This window comes from Capra hircus, chromosome 19 (genome assembly GCF_001704415.2).
Source record: "Capra hircus breed San Clemente chromosome 19, ASM170441v1, whole genome shotgun sequence".
In the NCBI taxonomy this organism is placed as follows: Eukaryota; Metazoa; Chordata; class Mammalia; order Artiodactyla; family Bovidae; genus Capra; species Capra hircus.
In genome coordinates, this window is record NC_030826.1 from 23,847,301 (window position 1) to 23,872,161 (window position 24,861).

The following is a 24,861-nucleotide window of genomic DNA, read 5'->3' on the forward strand; positions in this document are numbered from 1 at the left end:
GACCATTTTCAAAGTCTTAATTGAATTTGTTACAAAATGGTTTCCGTTTTTGTTCTGGCTTCTGGTCGAAAGGCATGTGGGCTCTCTGCTCCCCAGTCAGGGACTGAACCCTCACCCCCTGCACTAGAAGGTGGAGTCTTAACCCCTGGACCACCAGGGAAGTCTCAGTCTGTCATTAAAGAGAAGATCTGGCTAAATATCTTGCTATCAAATATACAAGTTTTTAGTACTTTTCAAACTACTTCTAGGAATCTGTTCTAAGTGTACAAAAGCCATAATAAGGGGAAATTTTAACTTATCTAACCATAAGGGAATAATCAAGAAAATTTTATATTCACCATCCCTTTATTGATTGAAATGCTCTTCCTTTGAGCATTTCATTCTCAAACTGAGAATACCACTGCTTATGCAACATTGTTATATAAGCATTTTATTTATGACCCAGTGTGCATCTGGAGGTGACGCTAGGGAGGAAATGGCATCAGGAGATGAGGTTCCCTCTGATATTCTAAGGGGCTTCCCAGGTGGCACAGTGGTAAAGAATCTGCCTGCCAAAGCAATAGACATAGGAGATGAGGGTTCAGTCCTAGTCAGGAAGATGCCCTGGAGTAAGAAATGACTACTCACTGCAGCATTTTTGCCTGGAAACTTCTAGGCACAGAAGAGCCTGGTGGGCTACAGTGCATGGGGTCGCAGAGTTGGACACAACTGAGCCTGCACACATTTGCACTGATATCCTACCCGTTATGCTTGGACTTGGACATGTCAATGCCCTGCACCCTCTTCTGGGAGGCTCTTCCATCCCTCATGCAAACTGACCTCAGTAAGACCTTCCGTCATTGCCATATTTGTCTAACTTCTAAGGTGAAATAACTCATTCTCAAAATAAGAATACCACTGCTTATGCAACATTGTTATATAAGCACTTTATTTATGAAACGTCAAAAATAAAAATGAATGCCCAAAGCATTATTAATGAAATAAAAAATAATCAGAAAGAGAGACATTATAGCATTTTTTATCTAGTTGGGAGCTGAAGTCTAGACTTGTAGCAAGATAGTAATGGGTAGTAAAAGGTTCAGTTTGGGTCCTGGAATCTTGAAGTTCCCTTCTGTTGTCAGCTGTCAGCAGAGATGTCAACTCATTCTAATTCCCTGTCAATGTCTCCTTGGCCTCTGGCAGTCCTGAGTCACTGCGAGTCTCTTCCGTTGATCCTGCAAAGAACTTCTCTCAAACTCGCTAATGAGAGCCAGTGGGAAAGCATTCTCTTTCTTTTTTTTTCTTTCTTTTTTTTTGAGTCAAAATTGAGATCCAGATCACTTTATTTCATCACCAAAGTGGCCTAATGAAGTCAGACTCAACAGCCAGCTGGCATTAGAAGTAACTGAAGTGAAAATGATGTCCTAAACTGCTGAGACATAGCAAGAAGAGGGCTGGTCCAACCACACCAGAGTGCTCCTTGGGAAGTTAAATATCTCCAATAGCTCACCAAGAAAGAAGTGACTCTGACATTAATCAGGAATCATTAATATTTTTAAAATGCCTCAAGCCACTTTAGGAGCAAAAGTAGAGTGGTCCTGGTCTAGAAGATACTCCAAACCTTTATCTTCACTCATGAGGTTGAGGGCACAAAGCTAGAAAATTTTTAGGGTCAGGACAGTGGAGGGTCTGGAGTAAGGTACAGGAGTGGAGGAAGGGCAAGATATTTGTTTGAGACTAGAGGAAGAGCCGGGTTTGAGGATGGCAGTAGTGACAGGGTGTGTGAGGCAACCTTTGAAATGATGGAGGGGGTGAGATAGGAGCAAATCCTGCTCCAACTCCCCCCGCCCCCAGCCCCACGTGGCAGCAAGGCTAGGATGTCACAAGTCACCACTCTCCCTCTCCCAAGATGGTAGGACTAAATCAGAAACCCAAAGTCCCAACTCCACCTCCAACGCAGTGTAAGCTTAACTGCCTTTTAAGACTCTCTGAGATTTATTTTAACTCCATGAAGTGCTGAGATGCTTACGAGGGGGAGAAGGATGGGGGGAAGGGATAAGCAGAAGTTTGGGATCAACACATACCCACTACTATATTTAAAATGGTAACAAAACAAGGGCCTACTACATAGTATGGGGAACTCTGCTCAACGTCATGTGGCAAGCTGGATGGGAGGGAAGTTTGGGGGAGAATGGATATGGCTGGGTCACTTTGCTGTGAACCTAAGACTATCACAACATTGTCAGTTGGCTGTACTCCAATATAAAATAAAAAGTTTAAAATTTACCAAAAACAGGGGAGACTTAAAAAGAATGTCAGTTCACAGTAATTGCTCAAAAATATTTTTGTTAAACGAATGAATGTTGCCACGTCCATGAAGGTCATACTTGGAAACATTTTCAGAAAAGTTCAAAACGTTTTAAAGATACTAGAGATCATTACGTCTGTTTATCCAGCTTTGGCTCCCCCTGGAAAGTCTAATTTCTGACGCCTCCAGAGTAACAATTGGGAGGAGAAAAATCCCACTGTGAGGGTGATGTCACGTGAGTTGTTTACCTCCTTGTCTCTGTGTCCTTCATAAGCTATCCCCACTTGGAGGTCTTTGGGCCAGCATGACTGTCCCCTGCTGTTTGTCCAGGATGTGTTCATCCCCTTGACTGGGTGGGTGCCAAGACCCCTCACTGCATGCTCCCAACTTGGATTTCATACAGGCCCAATAACGGCTTCTCCCTTCTCCTGAAAAAAACCAGTGGGACTCAGTCCCTTGAATGTAAAGGTTAGAGACAGGGAGAAGTCAGTTTTAACCAAGGTTTACAGCCTCACTAACTTGGACGGGAGCAAGGCTGTTACCAGACAGTTAAGTCCAGAGCAGATTTAGAATGAAAACCAGTTCCTTTCTGGAGAGATGGAACTGATGGTCAGAACACGTCCATGCAGAAAAGTCAGACCATTAGATGGAGGTTGATCCGTTGTGGACTTGACTTTATTCTCAACATTAATCATTAGAAAACATTTTCCTCTGCTCATGCCTTATGCCTTTGGCCCACCTCCCACCCCCATCTTACCCCCCACCCCTGGCCCAGGAAGCTCCAACTCCAGCCTCTTCCCATTTGAAGCAGACTCCATGTGAGTGACTTCAATATCCATCCTTGAGCCAGAGGTTGTGGTGGATCACTGTGTGTTATTAGTGTGACCACCCAGGGGTGGGGAAAGGAAGACATTATGTCAGTGATCAAGCATGTGGGCAAGACACAGCACCATAAGTCTTTAGCCTCATGTGGCCCCAGGTCCACGATAGTGTGTGTGTTGGATGATATGCAGTTAGAACCAGGAGACAGAACAGCAAGAAGCCAAGTGTTGGTGGAGTTGGAGAAGAGAATTCGGAGTCTTGGTGTCTGCTTCTCTGGCCTGAGAGCTCAACTGGGCATCCAGGGAGGCGGCTGAGTTGGGTATCCACTCACCCTACCTGGAAATGAAGCCTGGAAACTCATGCTGCTCAAAGGCTCCTTTTACATTTTTCTTATTCAGTAGAAGGTCAATACTTTGGAGCCCAAACTTGGTGCTCTGTGATGACCTAGAGGGGTGGATGGGGGGTGGAGTGGGAGGGAGACTCCAGAGAGAGGGGATATGTGTATGCATACAGCTGATTCACTTTGTTGTGCAGCAGAAACTAACACAACATTGTAAAGCAATTACACTCCAGTTTAAAAAAAAAAAAAAGTCTGATTCTCCATTTGTCACCATCGGCACCCTCTAGCTTTACTTGGTTCTACTGCCGGTGGGAGAGAGTCATGGATCCGGAAGCCTCAGGAAATGATTCCGTTGTCACTGAGTTTGTCCTGCTGGGCCTCACGAAGACCCCAGCTCTACGGCCCATCCTCTTCATCATCTTCCTTCTCGCTTATGTAGCTACTGTGGGGGGCAATTTCAGCATCCTGGCTGCCATCCTCGCTGAACCCAAACTCCACACCCCCATGTACTTCTTCCTGGGGAACTTGTCCCTGCTGGACGTCGGGTGCATCAGTGTCACTGTCCCTGCCATGCTGGGGCATTTCATGTCCAATAACAGAAGCATTCTCTATCGGTCCTGCCTCTCCCAGCTCTTCTTCTTCCACCTCCTGGCCGGAGTGGACTGCTTCCTGCTGACCGTCATGGCCTACGACCGCTACCTGGCCATCTGCCAGCCCCTCACCTACAGCACCCGCATGAGCTGGGGAATCCAGCGAGCCCTGGCCGGCATGTCCTGTGTCTTTTCCTTCACCAACGCGCTGACTCAAACTGTTGCTGTATCTACTCTCAACTTCTGCGGTCCCAATGTGATCAACCACTTCTACTGTGACCTCCCGCAGCTCTTCCGGCTCTCCTGCTCCAGCATCCAGCTCAACGAGCAGTTGCTCTTTGTAGCAGCAGCCTTCATGGGTGTGGCCCCCTTGGTCCTCATCACTGTGTCCTATGGACACGTGGCAGCTGCAGTCCTGCGGATCCGCTCAGCGGAGGGCAGGAAGAAAGCCTTCTCCACGTGTGGCTCCCACCTCACCGTGGTGGGCATCTTCTATGGCACAGGTGTCTTCAGCTACATGCGGCTGGGCTCGGGGGAGGCTTCAGACAAGGACAAGGGCATTGGCATCCTCAACACGGTCATCAGCCCCATGCTGAACCCTGTCATCTACAGCCTCCGAAACCCCGACGTGCAGGGCGCCCTGAGACGGGTGTTCACAGGGAGACAGCCCCCCACATGAGATTTCTTGCTCTGGCTTTAAAGAATATCATGGCTCCACTAACTGCTTCCAAGAGGTACTGCGATTAGTGCAAATGGAATGTGAACATGGTGAAATCAAATCAGAAACTGGCTTAGGAAGGAAAGTACAATAAAAACAACAGTAGCTGTTACTTATATCATGATTACCATGCGCCAGGCCACTCTTCTAAGTGACTGACAGCTATTAAGCCATTTAACCCTCAGAACAACCCTATGAAGCAGGCACAGATTTACAAATTACAGATTAGGAAACCGAACCTCAGAGAGGTTAAGTACCTTGCCCAAAGTCACACAGCTAAAGAATGTCAGAGCTGTGATTTAAATCTAGGTGGGCACTGTCTCTATTGCCTCTTAAAAGTAATACATCATTCCAAAGGAGAAGGGTATCTGTAAAGTGGGATGGATGGGACAGACAAGAAAGAGGGGACAGAAGAAAAGGAAAGTCAGTGTTATAGGAAAAATATTTTTTAGAAAATAAAAACATGGAGTAAGAAGTTTTGTTTCTTTAATAAATTGACAGTTTGTTCCACAGCAGCTGGAAGAGGCTGGTAGAGGAATTGCTGGAGATTGGCTTTAGCAAATAAACCAACACAAAGAGAACAAAGTTTAAAACCAAAATCCAAGGGGCAAGGCATTGTTTAGAAAAACCATAGAGATGAGGTAGAATATTGGGCTGACAATAACAAAAAATATGAGTAATAATAACACTAATTAAAGAGTTTCCACTCACCTGGACAAGTCTCCCCGACTGACTGACTGCAGACCTTTGCCTTCTTGGACATAAACCAGAACCGAACTCTCCTTCTGCATTGCTAAAAGGAGAAAACCACGTCATTTATTCCATTTATAGCTTTAAACATCTTTTTATATAATGCAATAAAAATGCATGCTTAATAAAAAATTAGGAAGTATGAAAAGAATAAAATTACTCAGAAGTTCATTTCAGAGAAAATCATTTTGATATTTAGTCTATAATTGTTTAAAAAGCTTGTACCTAATATATATTTGTAAAAATAGAATAACCTGCTTTTTTCACTTAATAACATAGTGATAACATATTAATAAAAGAATGACATAGATGGATATCTTTCCATGACATTCAATAGAGATCTTACTCATTTTTTTCTAGATTACATAGCATTCCTTTGAATGGACAGAATAAAATGGACTTTATAACTTTCTCTTAGTGAATGTACTTTGGTTGAAATAATCTTGTTGGATGGAGGGCTGCAATGAACCTAGAAAGAACCTTTATTTAATTTTCAAAGGAATAGATTCATTGATTCTTTCCCCACTGATATAAAATCACCCTTTCACTATCATCCTAATATCCTTCTAGTTTGGGGTCTGTTGTTGGGCTCTTTTATGCTCTTCTTAATCATTATGGTATTAAAACACAAGTTAATATGTAGTTGTTAAGGTATTTCTTATTACTTTCATTTCCCTGGCATTGGTCTGTCTTTGCCATACTCATTCTTGCAACTACTTATAATCATTCTTCCAATTAATTTTGAAATGTTTGTAAATTTCTAACAGAGTGTCAATGTATAAATTTAGGAAGAACTGACACCTTTGTATTACTGATTTTCCCAATCTGGAACAAGGTATATTGCTTTAATTACTAAAGTCTTATTTTATAGCTTAAGAGTGTTTTCTTTTTTTAATAATAGAATTGTGTGAAACAGAAAGCTAAATTTCCCTTGCCAGGAGGCAGATTTATCCAGAGTGCTTCAGGAGGCCAAGGAGGCATGTCCCACAGATAGGGGTTAGTGAGTGTATGCTCAAATTACTGCAGCTGGCTCTGGAGAGTCGCTGATACTTAAACACACCACTTGGAACCTTGGGAAAAAGGTTCTATGTGAATTTATTATTCTGATAGTCAGGTATATTTACACTTAGAAAAGTAATGGAAAGGAAACATTTGTGTGTGCTTCACCGAGTTCACCGGTTTTCAGACTCCCAGCTGTACCTGAAGCACAGACATGTAGTTTATAAGATTTGAAAGTAATCAGGACGCTTCCCTGGGGGCTCAGGTAGTAAAGAAGCTGCCTGCAATAAGGGAGACCTGGATTCAATCCCTGGGTTCGGAAGATCCCCTGGAGGAGGGCATGGCACCCCACTCCATATTCTTGCCTGGAGAATCCCCAGGGACAGAGGAGCCTGGCAGGCTACAGCCCATGGGGTCACACAGAGTCAGACATGACTGAGCAACTAAGCACACATGCTTTTCAGCTCTTACAGAATGAAATTTGTCAACAGTGGACCCACATCCTTCTTTGTCAGCAATCATCTAGGACTAAATTTCTATAGACCTCATTAGAGAGGACCAGTACCCTCCAATTTGCCGGGCTTCCAACTCACCACACCCTTTGCCTTGCCCTTGTAGGCACAGCAGTTTGTTACCCCTGATCCAGACATTTGATGTTCTGCTTTTGTCACTGTTGAGAAAAGTTTTGATCTGCAATGTATGTGTGTTTCCTAGAATTTTCTGATTCTTTCTGAACCCTCAACTTATAGGAAATTCTACTAGCACATAAGGCACTCAAGTAATATCAATAGGATGAATCACTGTCTAATTTGGGGGGTTCCCCAAGTGGCTCAGTGGTAAAGAATCTGCCTGCCAATGCAGGAGACACAAGAGAAGTGGATTCGATCCCTGGGTTGGGAAAAATCCCCTGAAGAAGGAAATGCAACCCACTCCAGTATTCCTGCCTGGAAAATCCCATGGACAGGGGAGCCTGAAGGGCTACACTACAGTCCATGGGGTCACAAAGAGCTAGGCATAACTGAGCGACTGAGTACACACGCGCGCGCGCACACACACACACACAAACACACACATTGTCTTATTTTAGGGAAGATGGTCTCAACAGTTAGGCACTATCTAGGGAGAAGAAAAGAGGCACAGACTTGCCACTAAATTGGACCTGACACTGAACAAAACCTTACCTATGTCCATAAAAGTATAATTTTGTTAAAGTATTAATTGATTCCAAAAACTTTCATTGAGTACCTAAAATGAAGCAGGAAAAACACTACCTGCCAATCCAGAGTGGTCTGCCTCTTTCTCTCATCTCTCCTTGCCTTCTCTGTGTGGGGCCAGTTTGCAAATCAACACAAAAATGTTGTAGATAAGATACAAAAGTCATGAATTATAAAAGAAAAAATTGATGAATTGGATATCATCAAAAATTTAAATGTCTATTATTTAAAGGATACTGTTTATGAAAATATAAGTCACAGACTGGGGAACTATTTACAAAACATGGATTAAAGGCTAGTATCCTTTATATTTAATAAAATATATATTTAAAAATAACAAGAACTAGAAAAACAACTAATTTTTATTGAGGGGAGCAAGTTATTTAAATACTTGATCAATGACATACAGATGGTAAATAAGCACATGAAAAGATGCTCAATATCATTAAGGAAATACAAAGTTAAACCACAATGAGATACTATTGCACACCTAATAGAGAGGTTTAATATTAAAAAGACTGATGATATTAAGTGTTGATGAACAACTGGCAATCTCATTCATTGCTGGGAGGGATTCAAAATGGTACAGCCACTTTGAAAAACAGTTTGACAGTTTCATTTATAATTAAACATCCACTTAAGTAGGTTTCAGCAGTTATTGGAGAAGGCAATGGCACCCCACTCCAGTACTCTTGCATGGAAAATCCCATGGATGGAGGAGCCTGGTGGGCTGCCGTCCATGGGGTCGCTAAGAGTCGGACATGACTGAGCGACTTCACTTTCACTTTTCATTTTCATGCATTGGAGAAGGAAATGGCAACTCACTCCAGTGTTCTTGCCTGGAGAATCCCAGGGACTGGGGAGCCTGGTGGGCTGCCGTCTACAGGGTCACACAGAGTCAGACACGACTGAAGTGACATAGCAGCAGCAGCAGCAGTTATACTCCAAGGCATTTTCCAAGGAGAAATGAAAACATGTCTCCACACAAAGAATTGTCTGAACATAGTTGTATCTTTATTTGTAATGGCTAAAATCTGGAAACAATCCAAATATTCATTAACTGATAAATACCTTAGCAAATTGCAATACGTGGAATATGACTTGCTGAAATGTGCTACTACTACAACCAACAGGCATGAATCTCCGAAGGATCATGCTAATAGAATGAATCCAATTATTTAAAAAGTCTACATAATGTGTGATTTCATTTATGTGACACTATGAAAAAACCAAAACCATAGGGAAAGAAATCAGATCAGAGGTTGCCATCGCAACCTCTTTAAATAAGCAGTGTGTACATATTGACCCTAAACTTTTAAAAGCCATACCTTAAAAAACCCAGTGTAGAAAATAAATGAGAGAAACAGTACCAGAATCAGTGAATCTGGAAACCAGCCTGAGCTCCACTAGGGACACCCTCTCTGGCTTTGCCAAGTCAACTGAGCCCTCTAGTTCTTATTTTTCCCATCAGTAATATGGAACCTGTATCCTTTCTCAGGAGCATTAGGAGCCTGGAATGAAGTTGTGACTCTAATGTTCCTTTAATAAAATCCAAAATGCTAGGCAGATGAGAGAAACCCTTAAGGACTGAAGGACTGAGATTGTTTGTCTGCCTCTGGCTTCTGGTGCAATCCCTGGGGAGTGTGTCATTTTTAGGGCCCCTAAGGGCTTGTTAGCTCCCAAATACAGAGAGAACACCAAGACACACTCTGTCGTTCCGGGCGTCACTTCCTCTATAAGGCTTCTGGAGACGGGCCACTTTGGGTCAGCTTGGCATTCACTCCCCTCTCTACAAGAACCGCCATCTGGGAACTCGGAGTAGAAAGGTAAGTGCCTCTGCACCAGGACTGCTAATTTCCCATCCTTCGTGAGTAAGTGTGGATGAAGAGCCCACATGATCTTCAGGTAGCTTTTCCCTTGGTGCTAGAGAATAAAGGACTGAGCCATCATCAGATTCAGGGGGTGGCAGTGAAATGCAACGGTGGCGTTCTCTACTCTTAGTGACAAGAAGGACGAAGGTCAGAGCTGGCAAGTAGAGGAAGTTAGAGGGAAGAGATTAGGGTCAAGAATGGGGAAATGAAAAGTCTGGGGAGAGGCAAGGGTGGGTATTTAGGTTGATCAGGGCAGAGAAATCAATATTTATAGTGTCTTACAGCATATTAAAAAACAGAGACATCACTTTGCCAGCAAAAGTCTGTCTGGTTAAAGTATGGTTTTTCCAGTATTTGTATGAATGTGAGAGCTGGACCATTAAGAAGGCTGCGTGTCAAAGAATTGATGGTTTCAAATTGTGATGCTTGAGAGGACTCTTGAGAGTCCTTTGGACAGCAAGGAGATCAAACCAGTCAATCCTAACAGAAATCAATCCTGAATATTCATTGGAGGGACTGAAGCTAAAGCTGAAGCTCCAATACTTTGGCGATGAGCAGACTCATTGGAAAAGACCTTGATGCTGGGAAAGATTGAAGGCAGGAGGAGAAGGGAGCAACAGAAGAGGAAGTGGTTGGATGGCATTACTGATTCAATGGTCATGAATTTGACCAAACACTGGGAGATAGTGAAAGACAGAGAAGCCTGCAGTTCATGAGGTCACAAAGAGTTGGACACGACTTAGTGACTGAACAACAAATACCTCTAAGTAAACCTAGAGAATACAATATAGCCTTTCATATTGCAGAAGGGAAAATGGATGGACATATAGATAGATGATAGATACTGAGATATTGGCAAAGGGGTTGGCAAAAATAAAAGCACAAAATACAAGTTCTCCAGAACAAACTCTTACACATGTGAACTTAAAACAGGATATCTTTTTTTGAGCTTTCCTTTTCTCATTTTAAAATGATTAGCTATCTTCAAGAATTTCTGTGAAATTTAAATGGAGTAAAATATTTCACAAAAAGTTTATATTCAAGTAACTGTTGGCTTCCTATTTTTCCCCCTTTCTTTGTCTCCTTCCTCCCTTCCTCTTATCTTCTTTTCCCCTTCTGTTATCCTTTTTCCAACGTCCTGATGCTAGTAATAGAAGCTTGTTTATAACACAAGCATCTAGACTCTTAACTCCACAGCTCTTTCCACTGTGCTGAGTTGTCCTTATATACCAGGAGAAAGAAAGGGAGAGAGAGAGAGACAGAAGGAAGGAGAGGAGGGGGGAGAAAGGGAGGGAAGGAGAAAGAGAGAGAGACTGTGAACATCTTTGTGTAGAGAAAGAACTACTTAAGGCAAATTGGACCACAGGACCCGAGGCACACTGCACCTTGCATGGACAGGCAGGGTGGGGATGACTGGAGAAGTGGGAGTAGACAGATGCATTCAGGAGAGAGATGAACCTCTGCTCAGAGCAAGGCTAAACTCTTGTCACTGTGTCATGAGACACTGTACTGTGTCACTGCTGTTGATTCATACCCAGATTGGGCGTGCCTTAATGTTAACTTAGGAAAATCTGCCTATGATTTCCTAAGGTCAGTCACTCTACACTGATACAACCTTCATAGCTGTCAAAATAGTGAAACCCTTCCATCTCATTTTGATCAACAGCCACTGTCCTGGGTCCTCAGAGCAGTTTCCTCTGTTCCAGCCCCTTTCTTGGGATCCTCTGGATCTCAACCTGAGCTGGAAATTCAAGAGTTAATGTCTAGCATTGTAAGGGCCATGGGGATCCTGCTCAAGCTCTAATCAGTATCCATTCCATCAATAAATGTACTTGCCCCATTATCCCTAGCATCCAGCAGACACAGATTAAGTAGTGGGCTGCCGTCTATGGGGTCGCACAGAGTCGGACACGACTGAAGTTGACTTAGCAGCTTAGCAGCAGCAGCAGCAGCTTCCCCTTTCAGCAGGCCCACATTTTCTCACTCTACGTCTCTCAGCAGTGGCCTATGGAGCCAGGTGCCTGGGGCAACAAGACTGTGGTCACTGAATTCATCCTTCTTGGCCTAACAGAGAACATCGAACTGCAACCCATCCTTTTCGCCATCTTCCTCTTTGCCTATGTGATCACAGTTGGGGGCAACTTGAGTATCCTGGCCGCCATCTTTGTGGAGCCCAAACTCCACACCCCCATGTACTACTTCCTGGGGAACCTTTCTCTGCTGGACATTGGGTGCATCACTGTCACCGTTCCTCCCATGCTGGTCTGTCTCCTAACCCACCAATGCCGAGTTCCCTATGCAGCCTGCATCTCACAGCTCTTCTTTTTCCACCTCCTGGCTGGAGTGGACTGTCACCTCCTGACAGCCATGGCCTACGACCGCTACCTGGCCATTTGCCAGCCCCTCACCTATAGCATCCGCATGAGCCGTGACATCCAGGGAGCCCTGGTGGCCGTCTGCTGCTCCATCTCCTTCATCAATGCTCTGACCCACACAGTGGCTGTGTCTGTGCTGGACTTCTGCGGCCCTAACGTGCTCAACCACTTCTACTGTGACCTTCCACCCCTTTTCCAGCTCTCTTGCTCCAGCATCCACCTGAATGGGCAGCTTCTTTTTGTGGGGGCCACCTTCATGGGGGTGGTCCCCCTGATCTTCATCTCGGTGTCCTATGCCCACGTGGCAGCTGCAGTCCTGCGGATCCGCTCGGCAGAGGGCAGGAAGAAAGCCTTCTCCACGTGTGGCTCCCACCTCACCGTGGTCTGCATCTTTTATGGAACCGGCTTCTTCAGCTACATGCGCCTGGGCTCCGTGTCCGCCTCAGACAAGGACAAGGGCATTGGCATCCTCAACACTGTCGTCAGCCCCATGTTGAATCCACTCATCTACAGCCTCCGGAACCCGGATGTGCAGGGTGCCCTGAAGAGGTTGCTGACGGGGAAGCGGCCCCCTGAGTGAGAAGGCAGGGGTGTCAAGATGCCTCTCCCTCCTTGAGCAACGCCCCACTTTCTTGTGCTGAAGGCTTAGCTGTGGGCAGGAGGATATTCAAGGGTGGACTAAGAAGGAAAGTAGGTAACTCAGGCCATGGTAGAATGTGGTTTGCCATGAACTGGGGAGAAAGGCTAAAGCTTAGAGAAGAGAGTATCTAAATAACTGATGAAAGATGGATTAGAGACAGATGGGAGAAGGGACTTTCCTGGTGGCCCAGTGGCTAAGACTCCATGCTCCCAGTGCAAGAGGCCTGGGTTCAATCCCTGGTCAGAGAACTAGATCCCACATGCCGCAAATAAGTGTTCACAAAAGATCCTGCCTGCTGCACTGAAGATCAAAGATCCTGCAAGTAAGAGCCAGCACATCCAAATAAATATATCAATATGTTTTTAAAGGATAAATGGGAGAAAATTATACTATGGGTCAGGAAGTGGGACACAAATAAATTATGTTGTATTTTTAAAATTCAATGACTGTTCAGTTGAAATACATTAAAAATATTAATTAAAATGTTTGCCTTAACCTTTTTAAGATAAGACATGTTTGTATCTTTGGGCTTCCCTAGTGGCTCAGGTGGTAAAGTGGCTCAGATGGTGGGTCTGGCTGCAATGCAGGAGACCCAGGTTCGATTCCTGGGTTGGGAAGATCCCCTGGAGAAGGAATGGCAACCCACTCCAGTATTCTTGCCTGGAAGATCCCATGGACAGAGGAGCCTGGTGGGCTACAGTCCATGGGCTCTCAAAGAGCCAGACACAATTGAGCAACTAGCATATCTGTATCAGAGTATTGGGTCTGGGGACTTCCCTGATGGCTCAATGGTAAAGAATCCACCTGCAATGCAGGAGATGGAGAAGACTTGGGTTTGATCCCTGGGTTGGGAAGATCCTCTGGAGGAGGGCATGGCAACCCACTCCAGTATTCTTGCCTGGAGAATCTCATGGACAGAGGAACCTGGAGGGCTACAGTCCATGGGGTCACAAAGAGTTGGACATGACTAAAGCAACTGAGTACGCACTCATGCATGGAGTCTGTTTTTTAAAAAGATTCTTCTTCAGGAAATAAACCCATGATTGTGGAATTAAGGTTTGGCATAGCCTGGGAACAGGATGTGGAGACCTGTCAGAGTACCTTCCAGCATCTTCTTTAGAGCAACACTATCAAATACCTCTTCCTAAAACCAGGGTCCCCATCCTGACTAACCATGAGTGGGAACAACACATTTTCACGTCACTGTGTGAACTCTCTCCCCCAGCCTCTCTACTGAAAACTCGGGAGTGGGTCATCATTAATCTCCTGAGAAGCAGCATTCAGAATAGTTAGTTTAGTGTTTATTTTTCCTGGCAAAGTACACCGATTTATAAGAGGGCATTCTATCTAATATGTATAGAAAATCAGTGAAGGTGAAAAACGAAGGGAAATAGAAGTTTGCAAGTTACCACTGAATGAGTACTGGAAACCAAGATTTTACCGAAAGAACGAAACTGAGGAAACCCATGGAAGAACAGTGACTAGAATGAGAGTTGATTTCACATGCAGTTGTGACTGTTTCTAGAATTTTTTTTCCGTGAATCTTTCAGACACTTCCTGGTCCACACGTTGGAAGTCTGAGAAGAGGGACCTTACCTAACACGCTTATTAATTGATGAGGAGGGCAGCTTGGCCCCTCAAGGTGTCTGAGACTATTCCCCAGTCAAATGAAGGTTCCCACCGTCACTCTCTCTATTTTTCCTGAAGACAGCTGTCTCCCACATCAGGTCCGGTTCCCCTGCCAGTGGTTGGTGGCAGGCCCTGCAGCCTCTGGGCCTGGGCCCCTCCGCACTCAGGCCACCCACGATGCCTGATTAAGCCCCTGGCGCAGTGTCTATCCCATTCCACGTCATCCGATTTCTTTCTGATGACCACTGTATCACATCCAGACCTTCGCCGGGGATGTCATGTCTCTCTGTCGCTCATTTCTTCCCGGCCTCTCCCCTCAGTCTTTCTCAGCCCCAGCCTCTAGCTCAGCGAGGATTTTTCTTTGTCAGGAGACTCATGCCTCTCTTCACTTTTATTGCACGTGCGTAATCTCCTCCGAAAGGGTGTGCCCTGCTGAGCAAGAAAGACATCATCATCATTTCTGTATTCCTTGCAGCTATTTTTTGGCTCTCCCTGACTAGATTGTAAGCTCCTTAATGACAAGGACCATGTTTTCTATTATACATGTCTTCAAATTCACAGCACAGTGCTGAGTGCATAAAGCCATCTCATGGATCAATCAGCTGCTACTAGGAACTGATAACCATCAACTGGTATTCCTCACCTGTGATAGGAAATGTGTGTTCGACATGGGAGGTCAGTGAACCGGCCAGATGTTTTCTAAATGCCCGAAACCCAAGATCTTAAGATATGAAAGGAAAAGAAAAAAAGAAAGAGAAGCTTTCTTCTGAGGATATAGTCAGTCATTGAGCTAGCCCTAACAGGAAGAAACTTTCTGGATTTTATGTGTGAACTGCAATGCCATTTCTCCCCCAGAACTAAAAGAAACTGCCTGAAGTTAGAGCCAGAAGTGTCTCCCTCTTGCAAAGAAATGGAAGAGAACTTTTAATTAGCAAAAGCTAATTGGAGCTTGGAGCCCCAGGGTTCTGAAAGCCTGCAACATCCAAAAGTGGGATCCATTCAACTTGGAACACATTAAGAGGGTGGGTTGACAATAATAAATGAGTGCTAATCAGTATGACAAAGTGTCTTTCTTTAAGTGATGTCCTGAAGTGAATAATTTTTAACTCTGCTCTGCAAATATGAGCAATTCATATGTGTTATAAATAATTTTAATGAAAAGCGTATTTTTGTTTAAAAAGAAGAATGAATATATTGACATGAAAAGATGTACAGCACATATTGCTGAATTTACAAAGTGGTAATGATGTGACATGTACTGTGTATCGAGCCAAAAAGTGCTGGGGAACAACCCCTGAGTCTTAGGTGGTGATTTCCACTGCAGAGGAGAATTGGACTGGGCAGAGGGGTGGGAAATGCAAAAGGACTTTCACTTTCTACTCCATTTACTCTTTTTTTTTCATATTGTTTATTATTTTACTTGCAATCCTATAGAATGACCTACTGGGACGAATGAGGATTTTTATTTTGGTGAGGGGAGTGTTCCAGGGATTGAACAATGCCCCTAGACGTGGAAGCGTAGAGTCTTAACCACTGGACCACCAGGGAAGTCCCTCCGTTTACTCTTCTTTGAAGTTTCTCACTGAATTCTGTGGCTTGCCAGGTGGCTCAGTGGTAAAGAATCCGCTTGCCAATGGAATCGCCGCAGGAGACTTGGGTTTCATCCCAGGGTCAAGACTACCTCCTGGAAGACGAAATGGCAACCCACTCCAGTATCCTTGCCAGGAAAATCCCATGCACAGAGGAGTCTGGTGGGCTGCAGTCCACAGGGTCGCAAAGAGTCAGACACGACTGAGAGATGGAGCACACAGTCACTGAATTCTGTAATATAGAAAATTTTTAAATAAATGCTATTGGTGGATATGGGAGTGGGAGGAGTAAAATGAATCGACTGCAGTATTTTCTCTCCAGCCTTCAAAATGTCCTCTGTCATCCTCATCTTTGAGGAAAAAAAAAAAAAGTAAGTTGCTTATCCCTCCAATATAAGGCCACGGGCTTCACTTGATCTAGATTCACAGGCTCCAGAGAGACATAAAGTAGCCATTGGTCATCTTATCCATGCTGCCTCTTCTAAGATGAGAGCCAAACCCAAGCATCTCTAGCATTAGAAAATACCCCAGGGGGACCTTTCCCCTTGTCCCATCTCCTGGCCCTGAAAATTCAAATTTCACCCTCCATTCCACACGAATGCCTACCTTACACCAGCACCAGCACACCTCCTCCCCCTAAAACCCTTGCACTTCTGCCTAGTTTTGAATCTTTTTTATGTAATTCCAGTCAAAGGTAGTGACTCATTTTGGTGGGGACTCATGTAGATTTTCATGATTCCTTGTGCCACAGATATAGGGTCATGGCCTCTAGGAGCTTAAAGAAACCTCTAGAGATATTTTGGTCCAGCCACCCTGACTTCAGAAAACTCATATCCAAAGAAACTTGTTCCAAATGTTCTTGGCCTTCAACACAAATGTGAGCTTATTGAGGACAGCCAGGATCCATCTGCTAAGCTCAGCTAATGTCATTTTATAAACCATAAGCGTCTATAACACATATGCCTCCTTGGACAAGTTCTCAGAAACATTTTCACGTTGCTTCTTTCTCCCACACCCTTGTCACTATCTAGAGGTCCACCATATGTGTCACAGAGACAAAGGCACTGTTAGAACCCAAGAAAATTATGAAAGTAGTATGATTCCTTGTTATACTACTGGCACATAACAATATTCACAGAGCACTTTGAAATCTGTGTTCTCATTTGAATCTTGCATCTGCACAGAGGAGTATCATCCACAATGAGGACCAGAATTAGAAAATATCAATAAGAAGGCCAGTTTTTATTATCTTCACTTTGCAAATTCAAAAAACAAGAAACTAAAAAACAGAAGCTAAGTGATTTTCCAAAGGCCATGGGGTTAGTAGGGCTTCCTAGGTGGTCCAGTGGTAAAGAATCTTCCTGTCAGTGCAGGAGATGCAAGAGACACCAGTTCGATCCCTGGGTGGAGAAGATCCCCTGGAGAAGGAAATGGCAACCCACTCCAGTATTCTTGCCTACCATGGACAGAGGAGCCTGGCAGGCTACAGTCCCTGGGGGTCACAAAGAATCAGATCGACTGAGTTACTGAGCTCGGATGCATATAGGGTTAAGTTAGTAGGGCAGCCTGCAAGTGCTGACTCACAGCCCAGTATTTTTGCTTTCCTCCATGACTGCCTCTAAGAAATCACCAAAGACTTCTGAACTAAACAGAGTGATGCTGACTCTCAGTGTAACGAGTCTCGGAAATGGGAAAGGTACGACAGCTTAGAGAAGAGAACCTTAGGGTATCCAGAGACTTGCTTTCTAACCCAGCCTCTTCTACTTAAGGCCACATGAGCTTTCAAAGCCATTCCTTCCTTCCACATATCTTGCACCTTTTTTCATTCATCTATTCTATGATAAATACTCAGACCCCCTCCTCCCGCAGGATACCAAAGGCTATGGGGAAAAGGGGGCCTTAGGTAATTCAATTAAATGGACAGGTGATAGGATTGAGAGCAGGAGGTTATGCCCAGGAATAACTCATGCACAGTGGAGCTCTGATGAATAAAGTCTGGTTCTTGGGCTGTGGCAACTGGAGAGATGCCCAGACTGGAGGCGGTAGCAGTGGTCCAGGCAGAGATGTGACAGCCCGAGAGGCAGAGGTCACTGAGACGGAAAGAAGTGAACTTGGGAAGGAATCTTGGAACATCAGCCAGAAAACATCTACACTTGTTTTCAGAGTTTATGTTTGTAGGATCTGAAGAGATTAGGATATTAAGGCCCTAAAAGACTTCAGACCTTTGTTTGGTATTTACTAATAGTTGCCCAGGCCAGGATATATGGAAAAGCAAATGTGAATCAAGCTTCCTCCACGTGCCGGGCAGCAAGCTGAGCAACCCATGCTCCTTGTCGCATTAAACTAGCTGTGATCAAGCGAGGTCAGCAGTGGACCCAGAAGTTGGGAGGCCTGGCTTCTGGGCAGACACTGCTATTTATTAGCTATGTGACACTGGACAGATAGATCAGTTACCCTCCGTGGGCCCCAGTTTCTCATTTATGAAACGGGAATCATAGCACACAATTCAAATGATTACTCTGAAAATTAAATAAATTAAAATACAGAATTAGTGTGTTGATAAGTATAATGTTCCCTGGTGGCCCTTCTCTGGTGGCTTACTGGGTAAAGAATCTATTTGCAATGCAGGAGACCCAGGGTTAATCCTTGGGTTGGGAAGATCCCCTGGAGAAGGAAATGGCAACCCACTCCAGTTTTGTTGCCTGGAGAATCCCATGGACAGAGGAGCCTGGTGGGCTACAGTCCATGGGGTCACAAGAGTTGGACGTGACTTAGAGACTAAACCAGCACCACAAGTATAATGTAGAAGGTGTTAAAAATCCATGGGGTTTTGAGTTGCATCTTTCTAGAGTTTGTGACCTCACACTAGAAAGCACCAGAACAGGAACTTACTGCCCCAAACTCCAGCCTTGCCCGATCAGTGTTAATGTCCTTTGTATCACCGTGGCCCTCACTTCCCTTGAATGAACTAGTGAAAGACTCAGAACAATGGAAGCTTCTGCCCTGCCGTGGACACCTGGAAGAGGGCCTGATTAATTCCCTGGGTCCCAAAACACTTTGCTAACTTCTCGAGCTCAGCGGAGCCTCAGGAGGTTCACCCATCTTCATGGATGTTCACCCACCCATCCATCTTTCTCACAAAGTTTCCCACCGAGACAGCGGTGACGGGGATGGGAATGAAGTCCTCGAATGTTCCACAAACAGAATCCTCTAATTAGCTCCCAAATGAGAGCTCAGGACAACTTGGCTGAGAGGTGGCTGGGGATTTGCTGATTGTCTTCTCCATCTCTGCTAACAAGGCCAGAGGGAAGGGACAGCCAGCAAAGATTTTGCTTTCATTTGTGTCCTTTAGAAAGAAATCAGACCTTAGAGAGGAGGGTGGAGGAGGCCAATTAGTGATAGATGGTTTCAGTAGTGTTGTTAACAAGATTCATTAGCAAAGGTGCCAATAGAGGGAAGATGTGTTCAAAACAAGGTTGCCTGGGTGTGAGTGTCAGCCTCTCTGCAAACACTTGCCGCCACTTCTTCACTTTTTTCTGACTTTTGGCATTGCGTGCTTCCATCCTCGTCACACCCCAAAACTCTCCTGTCCACCCACCCCTCCTCCATCATGGCCTGGTTTTCTTCAATCCCATATTAAATAAATGTGCCTACTCTGTTGTATGAATTGGCTGTATCATTTTATACCTGCATCAGGATTTCCTTAATCAACTCTATCCTAACCCTTTAGACTGCTTTCAGTTTTCCGTTATTAAATGCAAAGTGTTATATGTCTCTGCACAGCTGTTTCCTTGATTGGACCGTATGCATGTATATATCTTCAACTCTTATGAATATTGACAAATCATCAACTAGATGCATTGTAACATTTGAATGTTCTGCCAATTCAATGCAAGAAGGCCCCTTTCCAGACCTTAAGCAACTTCAGGTATTATCATTTAAACCAGGGATCCCCCAACCCCCAGGAACTGGGCCACAGAACAGGGGGTGAGCGGTGGGCAGGTAAGCAAGTGAAGCTTCATCCAGCACTCCCCATCACTTCCACTGCGACCTGAACCATCCCCACCATTGCTTGCATTGCCACCTGAACACTGCACACTCCCGTTGTTTGTGGAAAAAAACTGTCTTCATGAAATTGGTCTCTGGTGCCAAAAAGGCTGGGGACTGAAATCTTTACAATGTGATAATCCCTGTTTCCCATTACTGTTCTACTTTGCATTTTATTGTAAAGGTTCTTTTTCTTCTTCTTTGAGTGCAAGTATTAACTCTTAGCTGCAACTATTTTCCTTATTTATATTTGCCTCTTATTAATGCGAATTGTGTTTTTGACACACGAACGTTTATCTTCTGTAGTCAAGTATATAAATATTTTACTTTATGACATCTTTCTTTGCTGCCATACTTGAAATTATTTTCCTCATCTCAAGCTTATGTAAATAGTCATCTATTTTTCTACTATGTATTTTATAATTTTATTTTTTATGTTTTCCATTTTTCCATCCAAAATTTTAGTACATGATTTGACATAGGGATACAATGCCCCTTTCCCCCTCCTCCGCTGGAGATGAGGGTTCCTTTCCCTGTTTCATCGGGAAAGGATTCCCGGCCTTCCCGTCGCATCTCAAGAGGAGGCGCTCTCAACAGGAAAGTCGAGAGGAACTCCAGGGGTCGTGCCACCATTCCAAAAGACCCCCAAATGTCTCAGTCCACTCCAGAGGAACCTGATTTCCCTGCACTGCCTCGTTTTTTAACTCTATAGCCTGTGCTCCCAAGACAGTTCCCAATAACTTGAAGAATGCTTTTGTCAAATATTAAATGTTTTAGTGCACTGATCTCTGCTTCTGAACAGCTTTATATTCTGTTACACCATTCTGTGCTTGTGCCACAGTGTTTCAACCGCCTGTAGCTGTGGAGCGGACCCACAGGTCTGAAAACCTCATATTCACATTGCATTCTCATTACTCTTTCCTCCCAAATTATTAATAGTTGGTAAGTATCACATGTTCTCTCTTCCAGTTTAGCTATAGAATCATTTTTCTCACTGGAATCTTCTACCATTGGGGTTTTACTTAGAATTTGTTGAATTTCTAATTTGGGGTTGGAGGCTTTACAGTATAGGATCTTCCCATGGTATGGTCTATCCATTCATTCAAGTGTTATTTCTAAAGAAAAGTTTTGAAGGTTTCTTAAAAAATGAGTTTCCCTGTTTTTATTAAATTTATTTCAAGATATATAATATTTTACTCTCATAAAGTGGATATTTAATGAGATATGAATATTTTAAGACTCTTAATCTGTGTTATTAAACTATCTCATAACAGAAAGGTGATGCCTTACTCTCCATTTAGAAATTGTCCATATCCATTTTACCACATCATCACAAATATTAATTATTTTTAATCATTTCAAATTTGAGAGGCAAAAATATATTAAAAATTTACTTTGCATTTTCTGTTTCATAGTGAAGCTGAGTATTTTCTTCTAGTAAACATGGTATTTTTCTCTTTTGTAAATTGTCTTTTATGTTCTTGGCTTATTCAGTGAGATGTCAGCATTTTCACTTCAATATTTTTATTTTTTAGTTTGTTTCAGATTTCTATTAGATCTTTACAGGTTAAATATATTAACATTTTCATATTTTCTGCAAATATTTCCCCAAATTTGTTGCTTGTCTTTTAATTTTGGTAATTTTTACATATATTTTAAAAATGTTTATGTAGTCAGATCTATTGATCTTTTCCTTCATGCCTTCTTCCATTGCTTACATGCCTAGAATGCCTGCTATAGTTGACAATTATATAAATAGTCACTTATTTGTTCTCTTGGGTTTTTAAAATTTGGAGCTTTGTATTTAACTCTTAAATCCATCCTGCATTTATTTTGGCACATCATGTAATGTAATATATACATCCAGGAGGTCTTTATTTTTCAAATGAGCAATCAATAGCCTCAACAGGAGGGAATAATCCATTCCCTGCCCCACCCTCACTGATTTATAATGCTTAATTTATGATAAGAGTGCAAGTTGTTGCAACATCCTTGAAGATCATTTTGCCAGTATCTAATAAAGATGAAAATATACATACCCTATAACCCAGCAGCGTCACTCTTAGGTTTATGCTCAAGACAAGAGCAGCCATGGGCACACACATAAAAAATGTCCATGGAAGCATTATTCATAATGGTCCATTGAAAACCCAAATGTCCATCATCAATATAATAGAAAAATATTCTGTTGTACATTAATACAATAGGGTGTAATACAGTCATGAACATGAACTTGTTAAAAATTTATAAACAGAAAACTCATCTATTGATAGAGTTAGGAGACCAGAAGGGGGAGCTCTCCAGCCCTGTGTGGATCCAGAGCCCAACAGAAAGAAAGACTCCTGTTCTAGCAGGGACTCAGCCAATGAAAAGCAATGAATTCTTTGTTTGCTACAACCCTCCCAACTTCCTTTAGCCCCCATGATATTATTCTCCTTCCGTTGCCATAGGGGGACTTGCACTTGGCTCTCCATGGTTGCAAACTCTGAACTGCAGTTCTCTGCTGATCCTCAATTAACCCATCTTTGCTGGAGAAATCTCTGGCAGTCTATTTGTTTTAGGTCAACAAACCAAACCCATACCTGAATACTTGGAAGAATCTTGGAAGCATATTAAGGAAAAGAGAATATGTATTATATGAATTCTATGTGTGTGTATATATATATATATATATAGGCTTCCCAGGTGGTGCTAGTGGTAAAGAACCCGCTTGCCAATGCAGGAGACATGAGGCGCAAGTTAGATCCCTGGGAAGATCCCCTGGAAGAGGGCAGGGAAACCCACTCCACTATTCTTGCCTGGAGAATCCCAGGGACAAAGGAGCCTTGGTGGGCTACAGTCCATAGGGTCACAAAGAGTCAGATACGACTGAAGTTATATCCACATGGAAGAAAGAAAAATGATACTACAGGAAACAGGGCATGTAATTAAGAGAGAATGAATGCTATTAGAAAAATAAATATCTATTATAGCTTTTTCCTTATCTTTTAATTCATCATCTCTAATTTTTTTCTCTTCCTTTTTCTGTAACCTTTTCTGTAAATCCTCTAGACCTTTCTACTCAAAGTGTGGTCTGCTACCCGGCAGCATCTGTGTTATGTGAAAGTTTGTTGGAAATTCACAATCACAGGCCTTCCTCAAACCTCCTACATCAAAACCTGCACTTAAACAAGATATCCACATAATATATATGCATAGTGTGGAAGGAAAATCAAAATGGAGTTATATAGCTAAGAGAGCTCTCTCAAATGGAGCCAGGAGGCCGTTGAAGAAGTGTGACCATGAATGTCGCAACCCAGATGGAGTCTGAACTTTGACCATTTATAGTAAGTTCCCTACATACACACCTTCAAGCTTTGAACTTTCAAAGATGCAAACGTGTGTTCCATCCCATTGGGCGTGAGTGAAACTGCATCCTGCCTTCCGTCTCCTGTTACTGATGATCCTTCAGCTCTACCATCTCCCACCTCCTCTCCCTCCGCCAACCAGTAACTCTTCCTGCCTGTTCACTCGATTCCAGCCCCTGAAGCCGGCTGTTGTACCGTACTACCATACTTTTCAAGGTATTGTAAGATTAAAAAGGTTTTCTTTATTTTTTGTGCTTGTTTATGTATTGTGTGAAAAGTATTATAAACCTCTAACAGTACAGTCTATACAGCCTATTGTGTTAGTTGGGTAACACAACTAACTTTGTTGGACTTACAAACAAATTGGACTTACAAACACACTCTCAGAATGGATCTCAGACATACTCTTTTGTCTTACTGCAGACAACCAGAAGATTTGCCCAATATTTCAGAAACTCAAAGTACTTATTGGACCTGTGCCCTAAATAACTCCTAACAAACTCTCTCTTACAGACAAATACTTTCTTGCATCGGTGCGTGCTTAGTTACTTCAGTCGTGTCCACCTCTTGGACTGTAGCCCGCCAGGCTCCTCTGTCCATGGGATTCTCCAGGCAAGAATACTGGAGTGGGTTGCCATTTCCTTCTCCTGGGGATCTTCCCTACCCAGGGATCGAACTTGGGTGTCCCGCATTGTGGGAAGATTCTTTATCGACTGAACTACATCCAAGTTAATTCTAATTCTTGCCAGACAACTTTAACAACATTGTGGCTTTTGCCTTTCTAATTCCCCTGCCCCTTTCTCTTCCCTGAAACACTCATTTTACCCAAATCTGTGTCTCCACGATTGCAGCTCCTAAGACCTCAAATAAACTCTTTCTTATTTGCAGCCTTCTCTATTTCTTGGTCAACAGTGGCAAAGTTGGTAAAGTTAAAAATGGGAAAGTTCTTGAAGTTGGTTCTAGAGTCTTAATTCAGTTTTCTGCAGTGATAACCCTAATTCTTTATTTTAAAAATTGAGGAGGATGGGACTTCCATGGTGGTCCAGTGGTTAAAAATCTGTTTTCCAATGCAGGAGACATAGGTTCAATTCCTGGTTGGGGAACTAAGATCCCACATGCCATGGCGCAACTAAGCCCATGCTCAACTAGAGAGCCTGCCCGCCGTCAATACTGAGCCTGCATGCGCTAGAGTCCATGCTCTGCAAAAAGAGAAGCCATGAGCTGCCACAAAACAAAGCCCACACACTGTAACGAAGATCCAGCATGACCCCCCAAATTTTTTTTGAGATGATTTTCCAAAGAACTTTTCTGCTGAACCCCATTGCAAGCTTTTCTTGGTTTAACAAGATCTTTCAGGATCACTGAGAACATGCTTTAGAGCTTTCAAGCATTCTCCTGTGTCCTCTATTAAGTCTGCCCCAATGAGAAACATGTGTTCAGAATATTCAGCTTGGCTCTCCCTGCTAGCTGTCTACTGACCTTCCTTTGTTGACCCTTGCCTGCAGGAGTCCAGATTTAGAGCACTGGGAGCAAATGTGAATTTCTTAAGCTTCTGTGCTGGTCCAGCTTCATAGAGTCCTGGGTGGAGTGGGGTGGTGGTGAGATGTCAGCTAATGGGCTGACAGTGCCTCCAAAGAGCAATG

The 24,861-nt window shown here is 43.4% G+C and overlaps 2 protein-coding genes across 2 annotated transcripts; both read left to right on the plus strand.

Annotated features, from left to right (window-relative positions):
- LOC102183450 (putative olfactory receptor 3A4) lies at window positions 3,771-4,718 on the plus strand. Its single transcript, XM_005693397.1, has one exon. The coding sequence runs from the start codon at window positions 3,771-3,773 to the stop codon at window positions 4,716-4,718; it is 948 nt and encodes a 315-aa protein (XP_005693454.1).
- On the plus strand, window positions 11,599-12,546 carry LOC102183723 (olfactory receptor 139). Its single transcript, XM_005693398.2, has one exon. It carries the CDS (start codon window positions 11,599-11,601, stop codon window positions 12,544-12,546), a length of 948 nt encoding a protein of 315 aa, XP_005693455.1.